At 35.1% G+C, this 18,805-nt stretch overlaps 1 protein-coding gene across 1 annotated transcript in view; it reads left to right on the top strand.

Annotated features, from left to right (window-relative positions):
* The window catches only part of LOC133335632 (uncharacterized), a 47,035-nt gene that overhangs the window by 11,797 nt on the left and 16,433 nt on the right, over positions 1-18,805 (top strand). The window contains exons 14-20 of the mRNA XM_061543942.1: positions 11,347-11,683; positions 11,859-11,996; positions 16,613-17,016; positions 17,078-17,669; positions 17,729-17,786; positions 17,846-17,965; positions 18,023-18,222. Coding sequence (XP_061399926.1) covers positions 11,347-11,683; positions 11,859-11,996; positions 16,613-17,016; positions 17,078-17,669; positions 17,729-17,786; positions 17,846-17,965; positions 18,023-18,222 — 1,849 coding nt within the window. The remainder of the gene's footprint in view (positions 1-11,346; positions 11,684-11,858; positions 11,997-16,612; positions 17,017-17,077; positions 17,670-17,728; positions 17,787-17,845; positions 17,966-18,022; positions 18,223-18,805) is intronic.

The following is an 18,805-nucleotide window of genomic DNA, read 5'->3' as shown; positions in this document are numbered from 1 at the left end:
TTGTTGTAGTAATTCGCTGATGCGAATACCTAATATATGTGCCTTGCATGATCCAAACAACTAGAAAACAACCGTTACCTCAGTGAATTTCTATAAATTATTTGATTGTTGTATCACGTTCTATACTCTCCTAGCTTATTTCTAAAATAAAATTTTATACAATAATATTTATTTATAAATAACATATTAATATTTAAAAATCATATTTATGATTTTGAAGAAAAACTCTCCAGCGTTTTCTGGGCTAATATATATACCTTGCCTATATACAACAGTATGTTAAACGTCAAATCATAACTGTTAACATTTTGTCAACATTCAACTCAATTAAACAATTAATGATACGTCATGATTTGGTCAAATAATTTTTCGATTTTTTAATGTTGAATTAATTTGAGGACACTTTTATACTATTATCAAGGTTTATTCATAAGGGTAACAGGCAGGCGAATTCATGCCTTAGTCTTCTCTTGCTGTCATCATTTTAATCGCGAAATACCAATCAACATTTAAACTCAAAATATCTTGCAGGAAAACGTAATGATAGTAATGTGCACATATATTTAGGTTCAAATAAAAATATTTTTTGCTTAGTTATTCTTCAAATAATAAATTTGACAGTCAACGAAGACTACGAATTCCAATCCCTGTTAACCTTATGAATAAACCTTGACTATTATAAAGTTTTGAAAATTGAAATGAAACTTTCCTCCGTACAACATGTGTTCAGGGCCAAACTATTAATATTGTTTAATATTTTGTTCCCTGCCTATATAATATATAAATGTAAATTGTAACAGCCACAATTATATATTGAGACCAATGTGCATCAAAAAATGAAGATATTTATTACATTGATTTTTATTGACCACAAGATTAAAATATATATACATATGTATGAAATGATAAAAAGACTTGTCCATCACGAAACAGTTTAAAGCTTTAGAAAATATAAACTTTTAATTTATTAAAAAAATATGCCAATCGACATGCATAGCACTTTATGAAATTTTTTTTTTATATTATTTGAAGTTGATAGATGAGTTAGAAATTAAAATGGTTGTCATTATAAATCTCAGATGAGACTATCTTCCATAATTATGCCATGATGTTTACTGTTAATGAAACTTTTATACAAAAGCTACTCTTATTGCATTCGCACATAAACTTTGAACTGAAAAATATGCAATACAAAGGAACTGTTTGAAAAAGAAAATAATGGCAACACTCGTTTTAATATTTCAACAAACAAGAGAACGTGGCTGCCAAAAAGATAAGAGAATAGGTTGAGGAGTGCATTCTCTTCGCTCACTGAGTTTCGTCTGAGCATGTGTGTGTTTACAATTTGTATTCTCCATGCTAGTGCAAAGTAACAACGCATCACTCACCACTGCCCCATACTTCTCCATAGCAAGGAGTCGAACAGACAGTCGTGAATCGAGTAATCAGTTGTGTTTTCAAAAACGGCAAATACGGACGTTCGAAATAGTGGATGCTCCGTTTGTTAGCTTTCATGGCATACACAAAAACCGCTAATTTAAGGAATATAAATAAAAGAGACGGGTGTGATAATATTATATATATAAAATAATATAATCGAACGTGTAAACAAATGAAGAATTAATAGAAATATAAACAGCATAAGCCCCATTTATATTTTGGAACGACGTGGCTAAGATTAGTAGATAAATTTAAGTTTGTTCTGACGTTTCCATATTTTAAGTGGATATAGTTGATTTGGCTAATTGAACGATGCAGGATAATCCATGCGACCATTGTTATTTTCCATATTTTTGTTTGGACCGACAGCAAATTGCACTGTTTTACAATGGAAGTACGCAAATCGTGCGTATTGCTCCTGTAAATATGTTTGTTGCTGCACACACAACATATTTACATACCCCCCATATGTAGGCATGTAAACAAATGCCAATTTCTGTCCGTTTGGGAAAGTTCTTTACATCGGTTCAACGCATCTTTATCACCATCAGTGGGGAACGGCAACTGAAACAAACATAAATTGCATATGTATGTACGTTGCTGGCCCCATGAGATTGATAAAGTTTTCATAGCGAAAAAAATCTTTTCAGATTAAACTTTAGGTCATACACTTGGCCGTAACATAGTTTATCCTTGTGAATGGATGAGTTTATGGACTTTAATAAATTAAAGTAACCTATTGATTTTAATGCTGCATTGTTGTTGAATTGATGAGGTAATAGTAATTTTCTTTCATGCGGACTCGGCGGCGTACATTTTCACTACTGAAGTAGGCCATTCTTAACCCCAATATTAGGCGTATACTGATTAGATATGTTTTGACCTGATGGTTGACGATTTTGTGTATACCGTCTAAATTTCAAACTCCTTCAACATTATTTTTGACTCCTAAAGTATAATGTAAACTATTTTATTCGTCAAAATTGACTTTTACTCATATTAGACTTTTATTTTTCAGAAACAAAGAACTACATCTTTTAATACATTTTGGTAGAATTAGGTGTTTATGTTAGCATACAAAAAAATTTTATATATACAGTCGAAATCGTTTATAACAACATATTGGCTATAAGGTCGAAATCCAAAAGTCCCGAATTTCTGCTATTCATAGCCCACACAAGAGAATATCGCTTGATTTTGCAAAATATTGGCATTTTTCTATATTTTTTAACGATGAAACTTACGAACAAAAGCAAGGTAGATGTATTAGGTAGTTGAATCGACCCAATTGTCTGTAACATTAAATGTCAAAACAAATTGCTGTAAATTTTAATTCGCCTTAAATTGAGATTTTTAAAACAAAATCTTGGTCAATTTGACCCGCTAAATATTGACTTGATCGTACTTATTCGTTGGCCAAACCCCCATTCTGCCTTTAATTTCGTGGTTTTCGGGTCATAATTGTGGTCTGTAAATATAAACCAATCACTACCAAAACCAATAGCAGTCATCTTAGGCAAGAACCGAATCTACATTCAAAATCTCCAGAATTCAAAAAGGTAATTATTGAAAGATGCCGACGCAGAAAATTTGTTTTCAAATAATGGTTTTCAATCGAGATTTGACTTGGGTCGTTATAATTTTATTGCCAATTACAATGGACAGACGGACACACATGACTAGAACGATTCTGCTAGTTGAGAGATGATAAACGATATACGAAAAGGATCTAGAATCAATATATCGTGCCGCTACAAACTCTTGAGGCAACACATACTTATAACATAGAGGTCAAGGTCTATATAAGGTCGGCAGTAAGCGAATTCATAGAGAAAAATTAAGTTTAACGTCAAAACTTAACTTAAGTTTAACGTCAAAACTTAACTTAAGTTTTACGTCAAAACTTAACTTAAGTTTAACGAAAACTAATTGTTTCGCCTTTAAATAAAAAAAACACGACACAATTTATAATTTGTAAGATAATTTACTAGAAAATCTTCTTTAAAATCTTGAAATAGTCCAAATGTGCTCCACAAAGATAATATAAATTAAAATTGAATTGAATGTTGACAAAATATTAATATTTTCGTTTTTACGTCTAACATAATTTTGTATGTATGCATAGGTTTCAAAATATGATATGATTTGACAGTAAAGAAGAAAGAATTGCTTTCTTAAACTTTCCAGCAAGCAGATTGAGTAAATTGAATACAGAAGTACATTTATTAAAGAACAATTTCGAATTGTATGCGCACCCAATTTTCCTGTTGGGGCACAATAATTTTTTACACAGCACTTTTATTTTAACTATGTCAATTTTTTGAATTTCAAAAAAAATGTAGATATCAGCTACATTTACTGGATGACCTTTATATAGACCTTGGGCACGAGTAGTACGTTGGAATCAAATCAGCTGGATTTTTTGAATAAAAAAATATTTAAAAACCTTCCAAACGAATCGAGGGTTAATCAAAACACTTTTCGCTTATAAGTACCAAAATATCCGGTCCCTTGATCGTCGTTATAAGCGATTTCGACTGTATATTTATGTATACACAAATTGATTTCATTGAGCCTATGAAATTCCTTTCTATTTTTCTACCAATCTCTGCCGCGATAAATGATATAGTTTTATTTATGTATAGTATTTAAATTGCTGACATTTAAATCGCCTTCCTCCACTCACCTTCCAGCCGAATATTTTCTTACAAATAATGTGAAAATGCTGTCGTCAGAAAATTTTCTCAGACTTTGTTCTTCATTCATGTTTTGATATAGTGAACGAACATCAACATCAGCACCCATTGACCGCAATGATGTTTAAACAAAAAATTCATTTGTTTAAATCGGTTTATAGTTTACATTTCCAGTTTCGTTTAAAAGAATAACAAAAAAATATAAACGAATTGTATTTATAGCACAAGAAATTTCGAAGATTACAAAAAAAATAAATAAATAAAAAAGTAAAAAACAAATAAAAACAGCAGTTCCGCTTTAATGTATTAAATTTAATAAACGTCCACATTTCTTATATTGTTGATATGTGTTATGTGAAGATCGATCTGTACAACTATTGTCGAATAGCAGAATAGGGGAATTACAAGATTATAGATAAAGAGATATCGATTATAGTGATCAAAACACAGCAGTTGAGACGCGTCATGTGTTGCTTTATAAAACTGCTAAGAATTTTTATTGAATGAAAATTTATTTTATGAAAATTTTTATTTTATGAAAACGCTGAGCGACTCATGGGTACTTTAACGCGGTTATTTTCGGTGCCGGTAACTTGGAATGCAACGTATACGAAGAATATTCTTGTGGGTGTGTGTTTTTTTGTTTGGCTAAAATAAAGGACTTAATGCCAATAAATTTATTCTTAACTTAAATAGAGGAATATTTGCGTGCATGACTACTTTTAGTAATACGTATATATCTGAGTGAAGGAATGTAATTTTCTATCATGGATATTGATCCGTTGGTTGCACCTACAGTTCGCAGAAATCCGAGCATAAAAAGATTACTGAAATTTCCCTGGGGTGGGCAACATCAAGGTCAAGGTAAGCATATGTCGTCACATAGTCAATGAACAATTTGTTTAAATTGGTTTTATTCAAGTCCTGTGTATTAGGACTTGTTAAATATTTCTTCGTTTCTTTTCTAAAAACAATTTTGTGAAAAAACGAAAAATGCATTCTAATTTTGTGAAAAATTAATTAATTGAAAAATGAAATGAAAAGTATTTTTTTTGTTGTCCGCGTTAAAAAATATAAAATAAATAAAATGTTATTTCTCATAATATATGTATATGTATCATACGATCCGGGAACAACTCCGGATCGTATGATCATGTTGTATTCAATGTCAAAAGTCATTAATGGCAACGCTAAAAATGTCGATTAACTACCGTTGGCACGAACCAAAGTAGAAAGCTTTAAAAAGTTTCAATATTATCGATTACTGTTCCCTTATTTGTTTTTGTTTTTTATTCTGCCAAAACAACGAACTGCCCTAAATGAGATATGTATAAGACAAGATGGTATGACCATAGCCGAACAACGACAACACTTGTTCTCTCCGTTTGCACAGAGAATTATCAAAGGAAGCTCCGGAGTGTCGATCTAAAATATTCTCAGCAATAGTTAAACTGATCGTGTGCGATGACACATAGACCCAAAAATGCTTCCGTTAAAGAAAACATTCCTCTGTATACGAACGAACTAACGTGTCTGTCGTCTCGCCATGCCCTTTTTGCGCTCCTAGAATTGGAGAATTTACACATTCTGGTGTTTGGCGATTTATGCCCTCTTTAGTAGGTGCTCAGCTCGATTTGCAATACCATGCGGTGACGCGCCGCTATTCGCCAAAGTTTATTGTTTTGGTTATAGAGTGAAAAAAAAGAAATAAAAAATTGTCGCTGGTATTCGACAAATTACGTAGACGCGTATACAGCTCATTTAAATTGAAAAGGATCTATGGATCACGGAAATCCATTTATTTTGTTAATTTTTGACTGTTTTGATGAGTGTTTCTGTAAAAATAATAATTAAAAATAACTGTATATAAATATGTGTATGAGTGTATGTGTCTGCAAATTGCAACAGTGAAATAAGTGATATAAAAATGTTGAAATGATTGGCTTTCAAAGAAGAATTCGAAATTAATTAGCAATTACTTTCGTGCAATTTGGAAATTTTGTTTTCCATTTTTAGTAGCAATCGCGAAATTTGGAAATTTATTTATTTACTAGATGTGCTGCACGTAAAATACATCCACAGGTAGTCACAGACGCCGCTGAGAAAAACTCCATAAACATATTCATGTGTATATGCATCTTTCCCCTAACGTATTTAACGATAAAAGATAGAACGCATAATTTTCTTAATTTTGTCATTATTAACTAAACCTTCAATAAGAAAATAAAAACCACAATTGTAGATTCTTGTTATTATTTTTGGCAATCGTGGCACAATTTATATCGAATTTCCAAAACAAAATCGACAACCCATACCTGCTAATGGCAAACGCCACGTTTTTACAAAACGCAGTAGAGTAACTTCGGGTAATGTGGACTATGCGTCTAATGTGGACCACCCCATATCATAGAAAATGCAGGGAATATGACAATGCTGCCTTGATATATTTTTTCGTAATAAGTGAAAACAAACATCAAACATGATTTGGAATACATAATTGCAATGTTGAAAAATTTAGTTAAGCTCATATTGAAATCTGTTATTTGCACATTCATTTTTTAGCACAAGAGTCGAACAATTTGCTTTTCTCAAATAAAAAATGTTATCTGTTTCAATATTTTCCACAAGAAAAATGTACGTCGTTTAGCAGTAATTACAATCAGTGAGGAGGAGGTATTTAAACGAAATTATAGCCGCTTCGGTTGGAAATGAAGCCAGCTCCTTCAAAATACCGTAAATGGGGCGAGAGCTATTCCAAAAAAGGAACGCATATATTTTTGCATTAATTTTTACTCAAGATTAAAAAAAATTAAGTCCAAATTACCCGCCAAGTTATTTATATCGCAGTTTTGACTTCTTTTCGGAATGAGTTCCATAGGAGCTCGAGCATATAGCAGGAGCATATAAATCTGAATGTTTCATATTGACATGCTCTTTGCGGGCGGCGACTTTTTGGCACATTTAAACACTTATGGGTGTATTAGTTGATTAACATTTTTGTTTGTAATACGTCACCATTAGCAAACAAATAATAATACTACCTATCAAAACTCGTTAGTATTCAGTTTCGTTACATCATTTCTTAATATTTTCGGCAGAACACTTGAATGTGCACGGTATTTCGCCAGTTTAACCGAACTTGAACTGTATGATGAGGTAGTTTAACGAATTTGAAAAAAAAATACAAAGCAAAGCAAGAATGTTTATTTTTGTTTAAGTTTGTAGACACATGACGCTACGACGTAAACTGTAAAGTTGTAACACTGTAGAAGCTACGACGTCAACACATTGTTCGAGCAGATATCCACCCTATCTGCCCAGCGCTATTGTGCAAGTTTCCAGTGTATTGATATTTAGGAATTTTGGTATGGAATAATAAAACAATGGCGGCATATTATTACATATGTTCTGTCTGGCTAAAGCACTTTATTGAATTTTGTGATGGGATAAAGTGAACGCTTGTCAACACTACTTACAACAAGTACAAATCATGATTTTTCGATGAAAGCTTAATTAGCGTTTTAGTGCATATCAAAATCATTGTTGTTGTGCTTTACATATGTTTCAACTGAGTCCTGGAACTTAAACACATAAAGTAAAATCAACCATGAATTGCGAAAAAGGAATACTAAATCTGTAACGTAAAAATGGGTTCATTTGATGATTACAAACATATTTGTAAATAAATTGTCTAATAATCCGTTAAGTTCGTTTGCGGCGCAATGTCCATGGTGTACAATGTGCTATCTAGCTGCCGCACATATCCAGCATAAATCGCAATAAAATTGTTTATTTATATTCGGCTTATTCGTCATTTGTTATGTTCGGGCTCTCTAACAAAACATCAAGCCCGAAAAGGGTAAATGAACAGCGACGGCATGTGTGATGACATCATGTGCAGTTAAAGCGAATGAATATCCCATTCATTGGGTATTGTGGCTTTGCGTACGCCGCTTCCCCTCCATACCTGTTACCTGGTTATTCAGTTTTCCTGTATTAGCTTTTATTGCAATATGTTTGAATTTTTCGGTTATTTATGAACATTGTTTGGCATTGTATTTGCCTTTGTTTTATTTTGGCGCTGGCTTGTTACTGAATATTCGAATTTTACTCCAGCGGAGATAAGAAATTTGTCATTGATAACCGCTATCATTATCAATTGGATACATACATTGTCATAGCTATTTTTGTATTAGTAAACTTCGAAAAGTAAGCGTATTGCAAATAAATAGACGAATGGTCGAATATCCTTAAGGCCAAAGCACAAACAGATCGTTAGGCGGTTTTTCATATAGTGCAATTCACATCATCTAAATTGATTGACAATTCATAATAATTTTCGATTAGATTAAAAGGTATTTTTAAAATGACATATATAGTTAAATGTTGCATTAATATTGATCCACTGTATGCCTGTTGCACAAAAACATTTTTTCTGTACATCCATTGTCTTGGCCAATATTTCTTATTATTAAAAAAATATGTCGCTGAATCAGAATTTCATTAAACTTGACCTTTAAAATGTTGGCAGTTTCATCTCATTTTCGTGTAATATTCCATAGGCTTGCCTGTGCCACTGTCAACAGGGATCTATCTATTTGTGCGAGATTTCTTCGCTTACTCTCTCTCTCTCTCTCTTTTTCTTTTTGTTTGTCGTATATATGGAGGTCATACATTAAAACCTCATATCTGGTACGCCATCCGTAAAACACGAATCTAAATTTAAATATAATTATATTCAGCTTTTCCGAGCAAGAAATTGTCGAAAGCTTTTCATTTTTAGTATTTTTCGATATGTGCGAACGACAACAACATCTCATTAGCGTACGATTTTTTAATTCAGCTGTAGTAGTTTATATATATTTGCGCCGTACCCATCGATCATAATAATGTAAATTTCAATGTTTGTCTCTGGAATTTCGTTCGCCCAAATGGGACCTCTATAGGGATGACAATGCCCTACGAAGTAAACACAAAATTAACGAAATGCACGAAAGTAACCGATCATCATACACACTAAATTCGCAAAACCACGTCTTGTAAAGTGTTCGTTGCAACATACATGTACATATGTATATGTTATTAATAATAATTCATAATAATTCAGCCAGAGCGGTGAATATGTGTTATTAATTGCGATTGCATATTTTAAAATTGTGTGAATAAAAAAAGTGAAAAGCGAGAAAATGAGTGATTTGTCAAGAATGTGGTTCCGTCTGAAAGGCAGTGGTTCCTCAACGGAGGACGCCAACAACAATGCACAGGGTAATTTAAATTTGGTGAACGGGAAAACAAACGACGACACGTCATCGAAATTTGAAAAGTTTCGTCGTGCAAGTTTTCGACGAAAGTCCTCGACTCCTAGTCCCAGCAGCGGAAAACGGTCTAGTTCGCCGAGATTTTTTCTAAAGCAACAAAAAGCTCACTCTTTAGACGAATGTGATGAAATGGAAGAAAAGGATATAACCGTCAAGATATCTACGGGAAATGCATTGCATGCTGGCATGCCCGAGAAACCAGTGAACTTTGGGCCAGTTCCATTAAGTGACGTCAAAGCCAATAACTCCATAAAAAAACCATCAATGAAAGCCGTCAAAAACTCAGAGACAGCAAAAAAGAAAATGTATAAAAATGTATATCATTCTAGTAATCAACATTTAGCGCCTACTTTCGATGTCCCCGATGAGGAGAGTAACATGTCCAAGGGGCCATTGAGAAATGTTATGATATTTCCGCCAAACACTACGGCTATGTCAGTAGAATTTTTGGCCGAAGATGATAATGGCGAGGACAGCGACAGCGAGACAGATGAGGATATAGATCACAGTGATAGGGCCCGTCTGATAATCCAGGACAATGTACCACATGCTGGTAAGGAGAAAATTCTACTCACCGATCGCAAGTTCCGCAACAATCGCATTGAAAAAAGCTCATCAAAAACAAAAATTGGCGATTTGGAGAAGAAAGAAAGCATAAAGCGTTCTCGTAGTAGCCGCAGGGTATATCAACAACCGACAACTCTGATCGAGGAGAACAAGGTATCGAAAAAAAATAAGGAGGCCAAGGAAACAAAGAAAGCGCCTCGCTCTCAGTGTAACTTGAATTTTCAAGCCTTAGTTAAGTTCGTTGTTAACAACAAAAAATTTCTGAGCAGCGACGATTTTAAACTCATTCGCCGCCGATCGATATCAGAAGCAGCCTCAGCTGTAATACAAGTCGCAGCAACGCGTAAGCCTCTCCCAATCGCTTTAAAATATTGCAACCATGAGAGTGCTGTTGCAAAGAGCCCTAAGGTGAATGATTACAAAGGAGAGCGTAACGTGGTCCTGCTTAAAAATAAGCCATTGGATAACTCATTCTGCGAACATTCTCTGAACAACATCAACAACGACGTCAGCAAAAATAGTAATGAAAATTACGGAAGTAAGTCAGATTGCACTAAGCCGCCCGTCAAAGCAAGGAAGCCATCGTCAATATCAAATGACTCTATCTCCTCGCAATCGGGTGAATCAAACAGGTCCCTGGAGACGATCGATCTTAAAAAGGTGAAACGCAATAGCTCAAACAGCAGCAAAAGCAGTGGTAATTTCGAAGATGAGGCCTTTTATTCGTGCGACGAGCTCGAAGAGCAACGGCTACACGAAGACGACCAGCAAACGTCTAACACCAATGGTAAATCACAGTTTAAACGGAAGCCAAACTCCCCCTCTCTTACCTCTAGAGTGGCGGCAAAGATCAATGAGACGACCACAAACTATAAAAATCGAAAAGTAACAAACAAGAATAATAGGAAACTCAAAAATGTCGCTGAAGGTGACAGCGGCTCTATGGCTGGTACCAAACCCGAAATTTTTAGGCAGTTAAGCGTTGGTGAGCAATTCGCAAAGTTCTTACTCTTAGCACTCCTTATGTTGTCCCATACGTAATTAATAATTAAGAACAAAATTTCAGAGCTTCGTTGTTAGTATATTTGTCTCTTGTAATAATGTATATTACCGGCGTCGTGGTACTAATTCCCTTCAGAAGAATACCGCATCATTTGGTACTTCATTTCCCGATAAGTTCCCATGTCGTAGAAGTACTAGGCCGTTTTTTAAGATTAGAGTAACTTGTCCAGTTGTTGGCATTCGTTAGCCTCAGCATAATTAAGTTGTTAGTTTGGCAATAAGTAATAATTGCTAATTGTTTTATTTTTGCTTTGAAATTCTAGAACGTTTAAACTCCACGTCAATTCAAAGACAGCCTTCAGACCGCAGGACGGATGCCGCAAATATTTCAATTCGATCCAATGGAAATACGTCAGCCCAACTGAATGTAAGTGACTTGCAATCATCTTTTAATGCTGGCGACTTAAGTCTGGGCGCAGTTGGTGGTGGCTCGACAGGACTCACATCCAGCGCAGATGTTGGTCAAACAAACTTTGGGCCCGTAGCAACAACTGGCGTTGCGGGAGCTGCGTCGTCAGCAGGTGTATCAGGTGCCTTATCGGCTCTCAGCAGTGTGAATGCGCAGGACGCAAATGAGAGCAATTTGATACGTAGGGAACGGTAAGCACACCATATATATATGTCTTAGATCTTTGATCTTACATGTTTTTGCATATATATATATATATATATATATGTCTTAGATCTTTGATCTTACATGTTTTTGCATATATATATATATATATATATATGTCTTAGATCTTTGATCTTACATGTTTTTGCTTATCATTTTCAGTTTACAACAACAACATCAACAAAACAAAAGTGCCCCAGTCTCCGTAAACCGTTCAGAATCGTATAAAGAGCGCCTATCACACAAACGTAACCGAAGCCAACGGAAGACTTCTGATCCCAATTTGACCTCAAGACCAAAGTAAGTTTCAAATTATTTGTTCAATTTTAATGAATGTCGTCAACAATTTACATAATTTCGAATGGAAGCTATAGTTAAATATTATTACGTCCGAAAATTTGGTTTTTTGTTATTCGGAAACATTACAATTGTATGAAACTTGTATTAACATAGCTTCCTCCGATTGGAGTGAACTGGGCGCAATGTCTCAGGCTTCAGAAACGCCAGGTACACTGGGGCACCTCGCTATATTTTTCTGCATTGAACTGGGCCAGTTTTGAAGTAAAATGAAGGGGTTTATAATGTCTCATCCTTGTGTAGGTTGCCAAAACGTGTACTATGCCGACCACTTTACCGGTAGTTCAAGCTAAAACATATTTGCCTCAGAACTTCCAGATAAAAGCTTTGTCGGCCAAATTTTCCAAATTGTAACTAAAAAGCTTTTGGATTTTCGCTTTCTGCGTAGATAAATGCTTTCCGCCTTCCGAGCGGCGATAATCTTCAGTACTAGGAGCGCAGACACGCATACCATGTCATTCTTCTTACACATCCATGCACACATACTTAGACACATTGTTGGCATATGATTGTGTATAATGATGATTTTTTGTTTTGTTTTTAAAACGATACGGTGGCATTTGGCAATCGGTAGTTTCTCAACAAATCGACAGAAATACCAAATTCCGTCAGTATGGCCACTGTACGTGCAGCATTCACAACACTATTTTTTTGTTTATTGATTTTGGCAGAAATTGTTCGCTTCGTTGTCCCACTGCTGATTGTACGTACATCCAACTGTGTCTTTATTGTTCTGCGCCAGATGCAACATAGAACTTCCAGTTTTCCACAACTGCACTTGCTGTGCTATACCAATAAAATATGTATGCACGTGTAATATGTATAGACATACGTACAGCAGCATATATAAATAGTATGAAGATCATCTGTGATAACATCCGATGTGAAATAAAATAAAAGAAGTGAAAATTCGAATTTTAATGTGTTTCGAATAAAGTGTTTCAAATGTAATTTTAAATGCATATTACCAAATATAGCATGTGTTAATGTATGTGTGCGTGTGCGTCCGATATATAGATATTTTCAAAAGCGTATATCAGAAATGATGAAACGTCTGTTTCTTCCTCGATGATGTTTTAAATCAAACCCAGAAAAATATTGATAATTGTTGTAAGATTCAATTACAATTGAATATCAAAACAAAAATACTTTTAAACAATTGTGTTTCACAAACAGCTTTCGAATCCCGGTATCTGAAAAAAATAATATAAAGTGTTTCTTTGCATGAGCATTGGAATAATTGGAACTTGCTTTGTTCCAAAACCTTTTTTTACGGACGTTCAACAAACACTATAATGGTGAGAAGGTGCCTATTTTATTCGTACCATCGTCGCAATAGCACAAACTCATTTGTTTAATCTTTGAAATAGGAAATTCCTATACCGAGAACGTCAAATTTTAGGTAATGTTTTTATAGGTTTTATTGGACTTCCGCATATTCCAGACCTATCGATGATTCTGAAAATGATTGTCACATTTTAATATATCTAAAAATGTGTATAGTTTGATTACTCGGGTTTTACACATGCAATATCTGTACGCCACACTGCTGCGGATCTTTATGGTTGGACATTTGCTTGGTCAAATCGTGTTCATTGTATTCGTATTATGGAATTTTCGATCCTTACAATTATACTGTGTAGAGTTTGTTTTAAAAGAAAGAACAATAATTCATAATTGGTTGAATGAATTTCGTGTGGAAAATATACACATTAGGGTTATGACTTCGTATCCCAGTATCATATTTTGATGAGTTATTCATAAGATTAACCAACAAAACACTAGGAATTTTTTATTTATGATTTTTTTGATTCATTGTAAGCAAATATATCAAGCTATAAAGCCCACGAAATGTTTTCCATTGGGAATTGGTTTCAGGGTCCCATACAAAGAAATTAAATTCAAAATAAGATATCTACACTGAATTGCACACAAGAACGTCAAATGTTTATCGGTTTCTATGACCAATGTCTCATCATTCTGTTCATAAGTTATGTGGCTTTTCTTCCGTGGAAGTTATAAAATGTACACTTTTCCGATTTTGATTTGTATGTATGATTAAAGAAATTAGAACATTATTTTTTCACAAAAAAGTCCTATTATTGACAAAAGTTCATTTCATTGTACGTTTAAAAAAAAAAAACTCATAACCCTAATACATATACATTGATATGACATGCAGTACACTGTTCCGCTGACCACCTACAACCAAACGCCATATGAAAGCATATTGTGCTGTATAGAGGACCATACAAAATACAGCCCTCTCTTTTATAATAAACAAATGCCAGAGCCAATATCCGTAATGAATGAAAAAAGTTTGTAAAATAATGAATGAATCTCGAATACGAACAACATTTTCTCGCATTCCAAAAATATATCGAATGTGTTATGTTTGTGGTTATTTATAATTGTATTCTATTCATTAAAGTAACTACAAGGTGAGAAGCTGTTCAAAAAAATATTTTAAGAAAAATTATTAAAAGTCGATTTTCAGGTGTTTTACGCCTTGTAAAACAACGTTGCCGATAATTTTTCAAAAAGTACCGCTTTTTTTTTTGAGATTTTGGACAACTATAAACTAGTGATTCACACCCTCATAGTTGGTGTCGAGGAGATGTTGAATTCGTTGCAGACTGAATTCAACATCTCCCCGACGATGTAAACGCTGCTCTGTTTTAGCCGAAATTAAATGACCGACCATACTTCCTGAACAAACATCGTATTTGCCTTTGTCGAATACCAATTATTATTTCATTTCCTTTCCAAAAATCTCACTTTTCACGTCTGTAAGTTGTTTTGTGTACATCACAGTAGAATTCACGCTGCGCGCTGTGCCTACCAAACACACCAATACCACATACGTACAATGTTTTAAATGCGCATTTTATAGTCGTCATGTCTAATATATACAATATCGGAATCCATCGGCACTTGATGGACAAACCTAAGCATTCTTCTGCCGGATAGTGAAATTCAAAACAGAAACAATACAAAACTCGCCATGGCTCTTTTTCGATAAAGAAGCATACAATCAACTGATAAAAATCTGCCAGAGTTAGTTAAACGATGGACAATTAGACAACACATAACGATTGTTTAAAATAAATACCGTGAGTCGTTGAAAGTTGATCGTAGAATACGAAAGTGGAAAAATGTGTTAGTGTCTGGAACACACATACGGATGTGTCTTTTGTCGACCACAGCATCGGTTGAACAAATGCCTTACAAAACACTCTCAATCAATTAAAACCGAATTGAATTGTGGCAAATGTGTCCATTGTATCGTAGAATGGATTGTTGTCTAGGCCATCGAATGCTAATGAAATAGTTACCTAGGATAATAAAATTTTCCATTTAATCGACGACGTCGTTGGTATATTATGGGTGCATAGGTGTGCGTGCAAACACTTTCATTTGCGTGGACTGCATTGCATCCGATATCAAAAAGTCAATACTAATTGAATATGAATATTAGCAGTTACTTGAGAGCTTTGCTGTCGATTGTTTGCCATGTATGTATGTCACCACCCGAGGACATGGGTAAGTGGTGGTGATTGCTTTCAAGGAGTCGTGAAGCATTTAAATGTAACGTCACACAGAGGTTGTTGCAGTATATCTATATATAAATATATATATACACACACACGAACATTTCGAAGGTGTGGCTTTAATTGTGTGGCGAATTATTAGAACGGATATTATGAATTTGTGCAGACGGAAGGAGTGTGACATAAAGTGTCCACCATAAATCCCAGAACCATCCTTGCCGAACTATCTACGAATGGTTTTGGTTTTCAACAGTCGAACAATTGCATGATATCATCGCAATTCCTGTGATCGAAACGAAACCAGGGAGGCAACAGACGTTTTTATGGTGTTTACAAATAAAATGGTATGACAACACCAATTTAGTCTATTCTGCGTATAGACATCACAGTCCCCATATATAAAAATGGAAAATACGCTAACATACCAACACACAAGGTCGTCCACAAGAGTTTTCAGTTACGTTAAAAATCTTACGAGAAATACTAGGGGGTTTATGGAAAAGATTACGATGTGGCATAGCCGTTCTGCTTTTGAACTTTTCCGCCTCCAATAATTTGCTTAGTGCTTAGGTGTGGAATTATTTCCGTAAGGCAATAAGAGGGGTCGGTCAACTGGTTGTTGGTTACTCATTATTTCTGAGGCAGTTCAGTTATATAAGAAACGTTGCATTGGCAGGACATCTGTTGATTTGTTTTCAGATTTTTCTATATCCGTCGAAATCACTCTGTTATAATTTCCTGTGATATGCAGGTTTGCGGATTACTCAATCCATGCGTAGTTCATTATTATTCGATCAGTGACATTTATTAGAAGCAAACATATGAACAATGAAAAGTAAAATTCGTTACACCCGCAGCAAAAGCTTCAGAGAAATGCTGGGCTACAACCAAGAAAGGTATATAGAAAACTTCCTAATTATGTAAATTGTGTCTGTCAGTGGAATTCTCAGCATATGAGTTCCTTCAGAATTTAACGTCGACTTAATGTCTGCAACTCTTCTTTTTCAGCGATGATCAACCCGATTTGGGCCTTTCCAATGCTAACTTTACGGCAAGTTCAAATTCTAGTCTTTCATCTGGTGGTGGCTCCGACAGCCCATCCACTTCGATGGAACAAATGGGAAGTGTTGGAGCCAATACATCAGCTAGTGGAACAATGCCAATGCACCAACAGCATCACCATCAACACCAGCACAGTCACCAGGATTCCTTTCATGGTAGCATGGGTGGTTCATCCAATGCCAGTTTCCTGTGTGGATCGGTGGCGGGGAGCCAGATCGCTCGACACTGGAACGTTGACAGTGACGAAGAGGACGATCTAATAAATGAGTCGGATTGGAGTTCAAACGTAGCCGCTGAAGTATTGGCAGCTCTAACAGATGCCGAGAAAAAGCGGCAGGAGATTATAAATGGTAGGGCTTGTGAACGGATAACAAATACTTGATTGCAATTAATTTTTTACTTTCCTTTCAGAAATTTATCAGACTGAACGTAGCCACGTTCGCACTTTGAAACTTTTGCAGTGTCTCTTCTTTTACCCGCTGCAAGAAAGCGGGTTGCTTTCACAGGACGATTTGCTGCTACTCTTTCCCCCGTCGTTGCTTTCTCTGCGTGATCTCCACGGGTCGTTTGAGCAGAAAATCAAACAGAGGCGAATTGACCACTCGTACATTGTAAATAATATTGGTGACATTCTGGCTGGCATGTTCGACGGCAAATCGGGAGAGGAACTGCGTGAGTATGCTGCCCAGTTTTGTGCCCGGCAACAAATAGCTTTAGAAGCCCTCAAAGAGAAGCGTCGCAAGGATGATCAGTTGCAAAAATTACTTTCGAAGGCTGAATCACACAAAGCTTGCCGTCGTTTGCAATTGAAGGATCTGCTGCCGACGGTTCTTCAGCGACTTACCAAATACCCTTTACTTTTCGAAAATTTGTACAAAGTGACAGTTCGTGTAATGCCGGAAGACACAGTGGAGGCTGAGGCTATTCAAAGGGCTTTAGAGTCGTCAAAAAAAATTTTAGTCGACGTTAATCAGGCGGTTAAAACCGCTGAAGATGCTCACAAGTATATTGGATCGATAACACTCGACGTATTCAATATTAACTCCCGAATCTCTTTTTCAGATTACAAAATATCCAGCGTAAATTGGATAAATCGACATTTGACAAAGACGAATTTAAGGTAAGCCGAAATGTGGTCCCTAAATATGAAGTGCAAAAATCATTTGTTTTTTTTTTTAGAATCTGGATTTAACTCAGTTCCGCTTAATTCACGATGGCAGTTTGACGATGAAGAAGAATCCCAGTATTCAATTGCATGGCTTGTTATTTGAGACAATGATTGTGCTCCTAACCAAACAGGTAAAGTTTCGGAATCGAAATAACCTACTGTACTAAAGCTTGTTACTTGTTGTATAGGACGACAAATATTCTTTGAAATATTTACATGCGACACGGAGTCCAGATGTGAATAATAAACCAGTTAGTCCCATAATGAGCATCGACTCGGAAACGTTGGTGCGTCAAGAGGCAGCCGATAAAAACTCATTCTTCCTCATTAAAACCAAAACATCCCAAATGTTGGAACTTAGGGCACCGAGCAGTTCAGAGTGCAAAACGTAAGTACAAAAATCCTCTCTGTCCCTTTGAACTTCTCATCTAAATACTTTAAAGGCATTTCCGCGGTCAGTCACACAAATTTCGGTAGCAAAATGTATTTTTTAATATTGTATAAATCAAACACAACTATTTTTTTACAATTCGCCTTTAATATTTTTGTAGTATTATAAGAATACTACCAATGGTAAAATAATTGAGAGCCTTCGGTTTTTATCTTTTGAGATAGAAGCCACTCGATTTCCAATAGACATCGTTTTCGAAATCATTGTTACAAATGGGAAACGCTGCGGCTCATAAGCGTAATGGTGGTGGTGCGTAGGTTCTTCTCCTGGCTCCTGTGTAGTTTCTTCTCCTGGCAAAACTTCAATTATTGTTATTATTTTTTTTTTGCAATTTTTTTTGCCAAAAATCCATAGTAAAGAAGCATAAAAAATAATTTAAACAAATTTCAAATATACGTGCTTGCTCTTAAAATTATGCAAAGAGTTGTTAAAGATTTTAAGTGCTACTATACCAGTTTGAACAATAAACGTAATTTACACGACACCTACCCACAACTACCAATAAAGACCATATATAAAT

Source organism: Musca vetustissima, unplaced genomic scaffold, assembly GCF_032173495.1.
Source record: "Musca vetustissima isolate MV318-11 ecotype Yass unplaced genomic scaffold, APGP_CSIRO_Mvet_v1 utg8222, whole genome shotgun sequence".
In the NCBI taxonomy this organism is placed as follows: domain Eukaryota; kingdom Metazoa; phylum Arthropoda; class Insecta; order Diptera; family Muscidae; genus Musca; species Musca vetustissima.
Note: the sequence above shows the minus strand (reverse complement) of the source record. Positions and strands in the feature narration are given on the sequence as shown.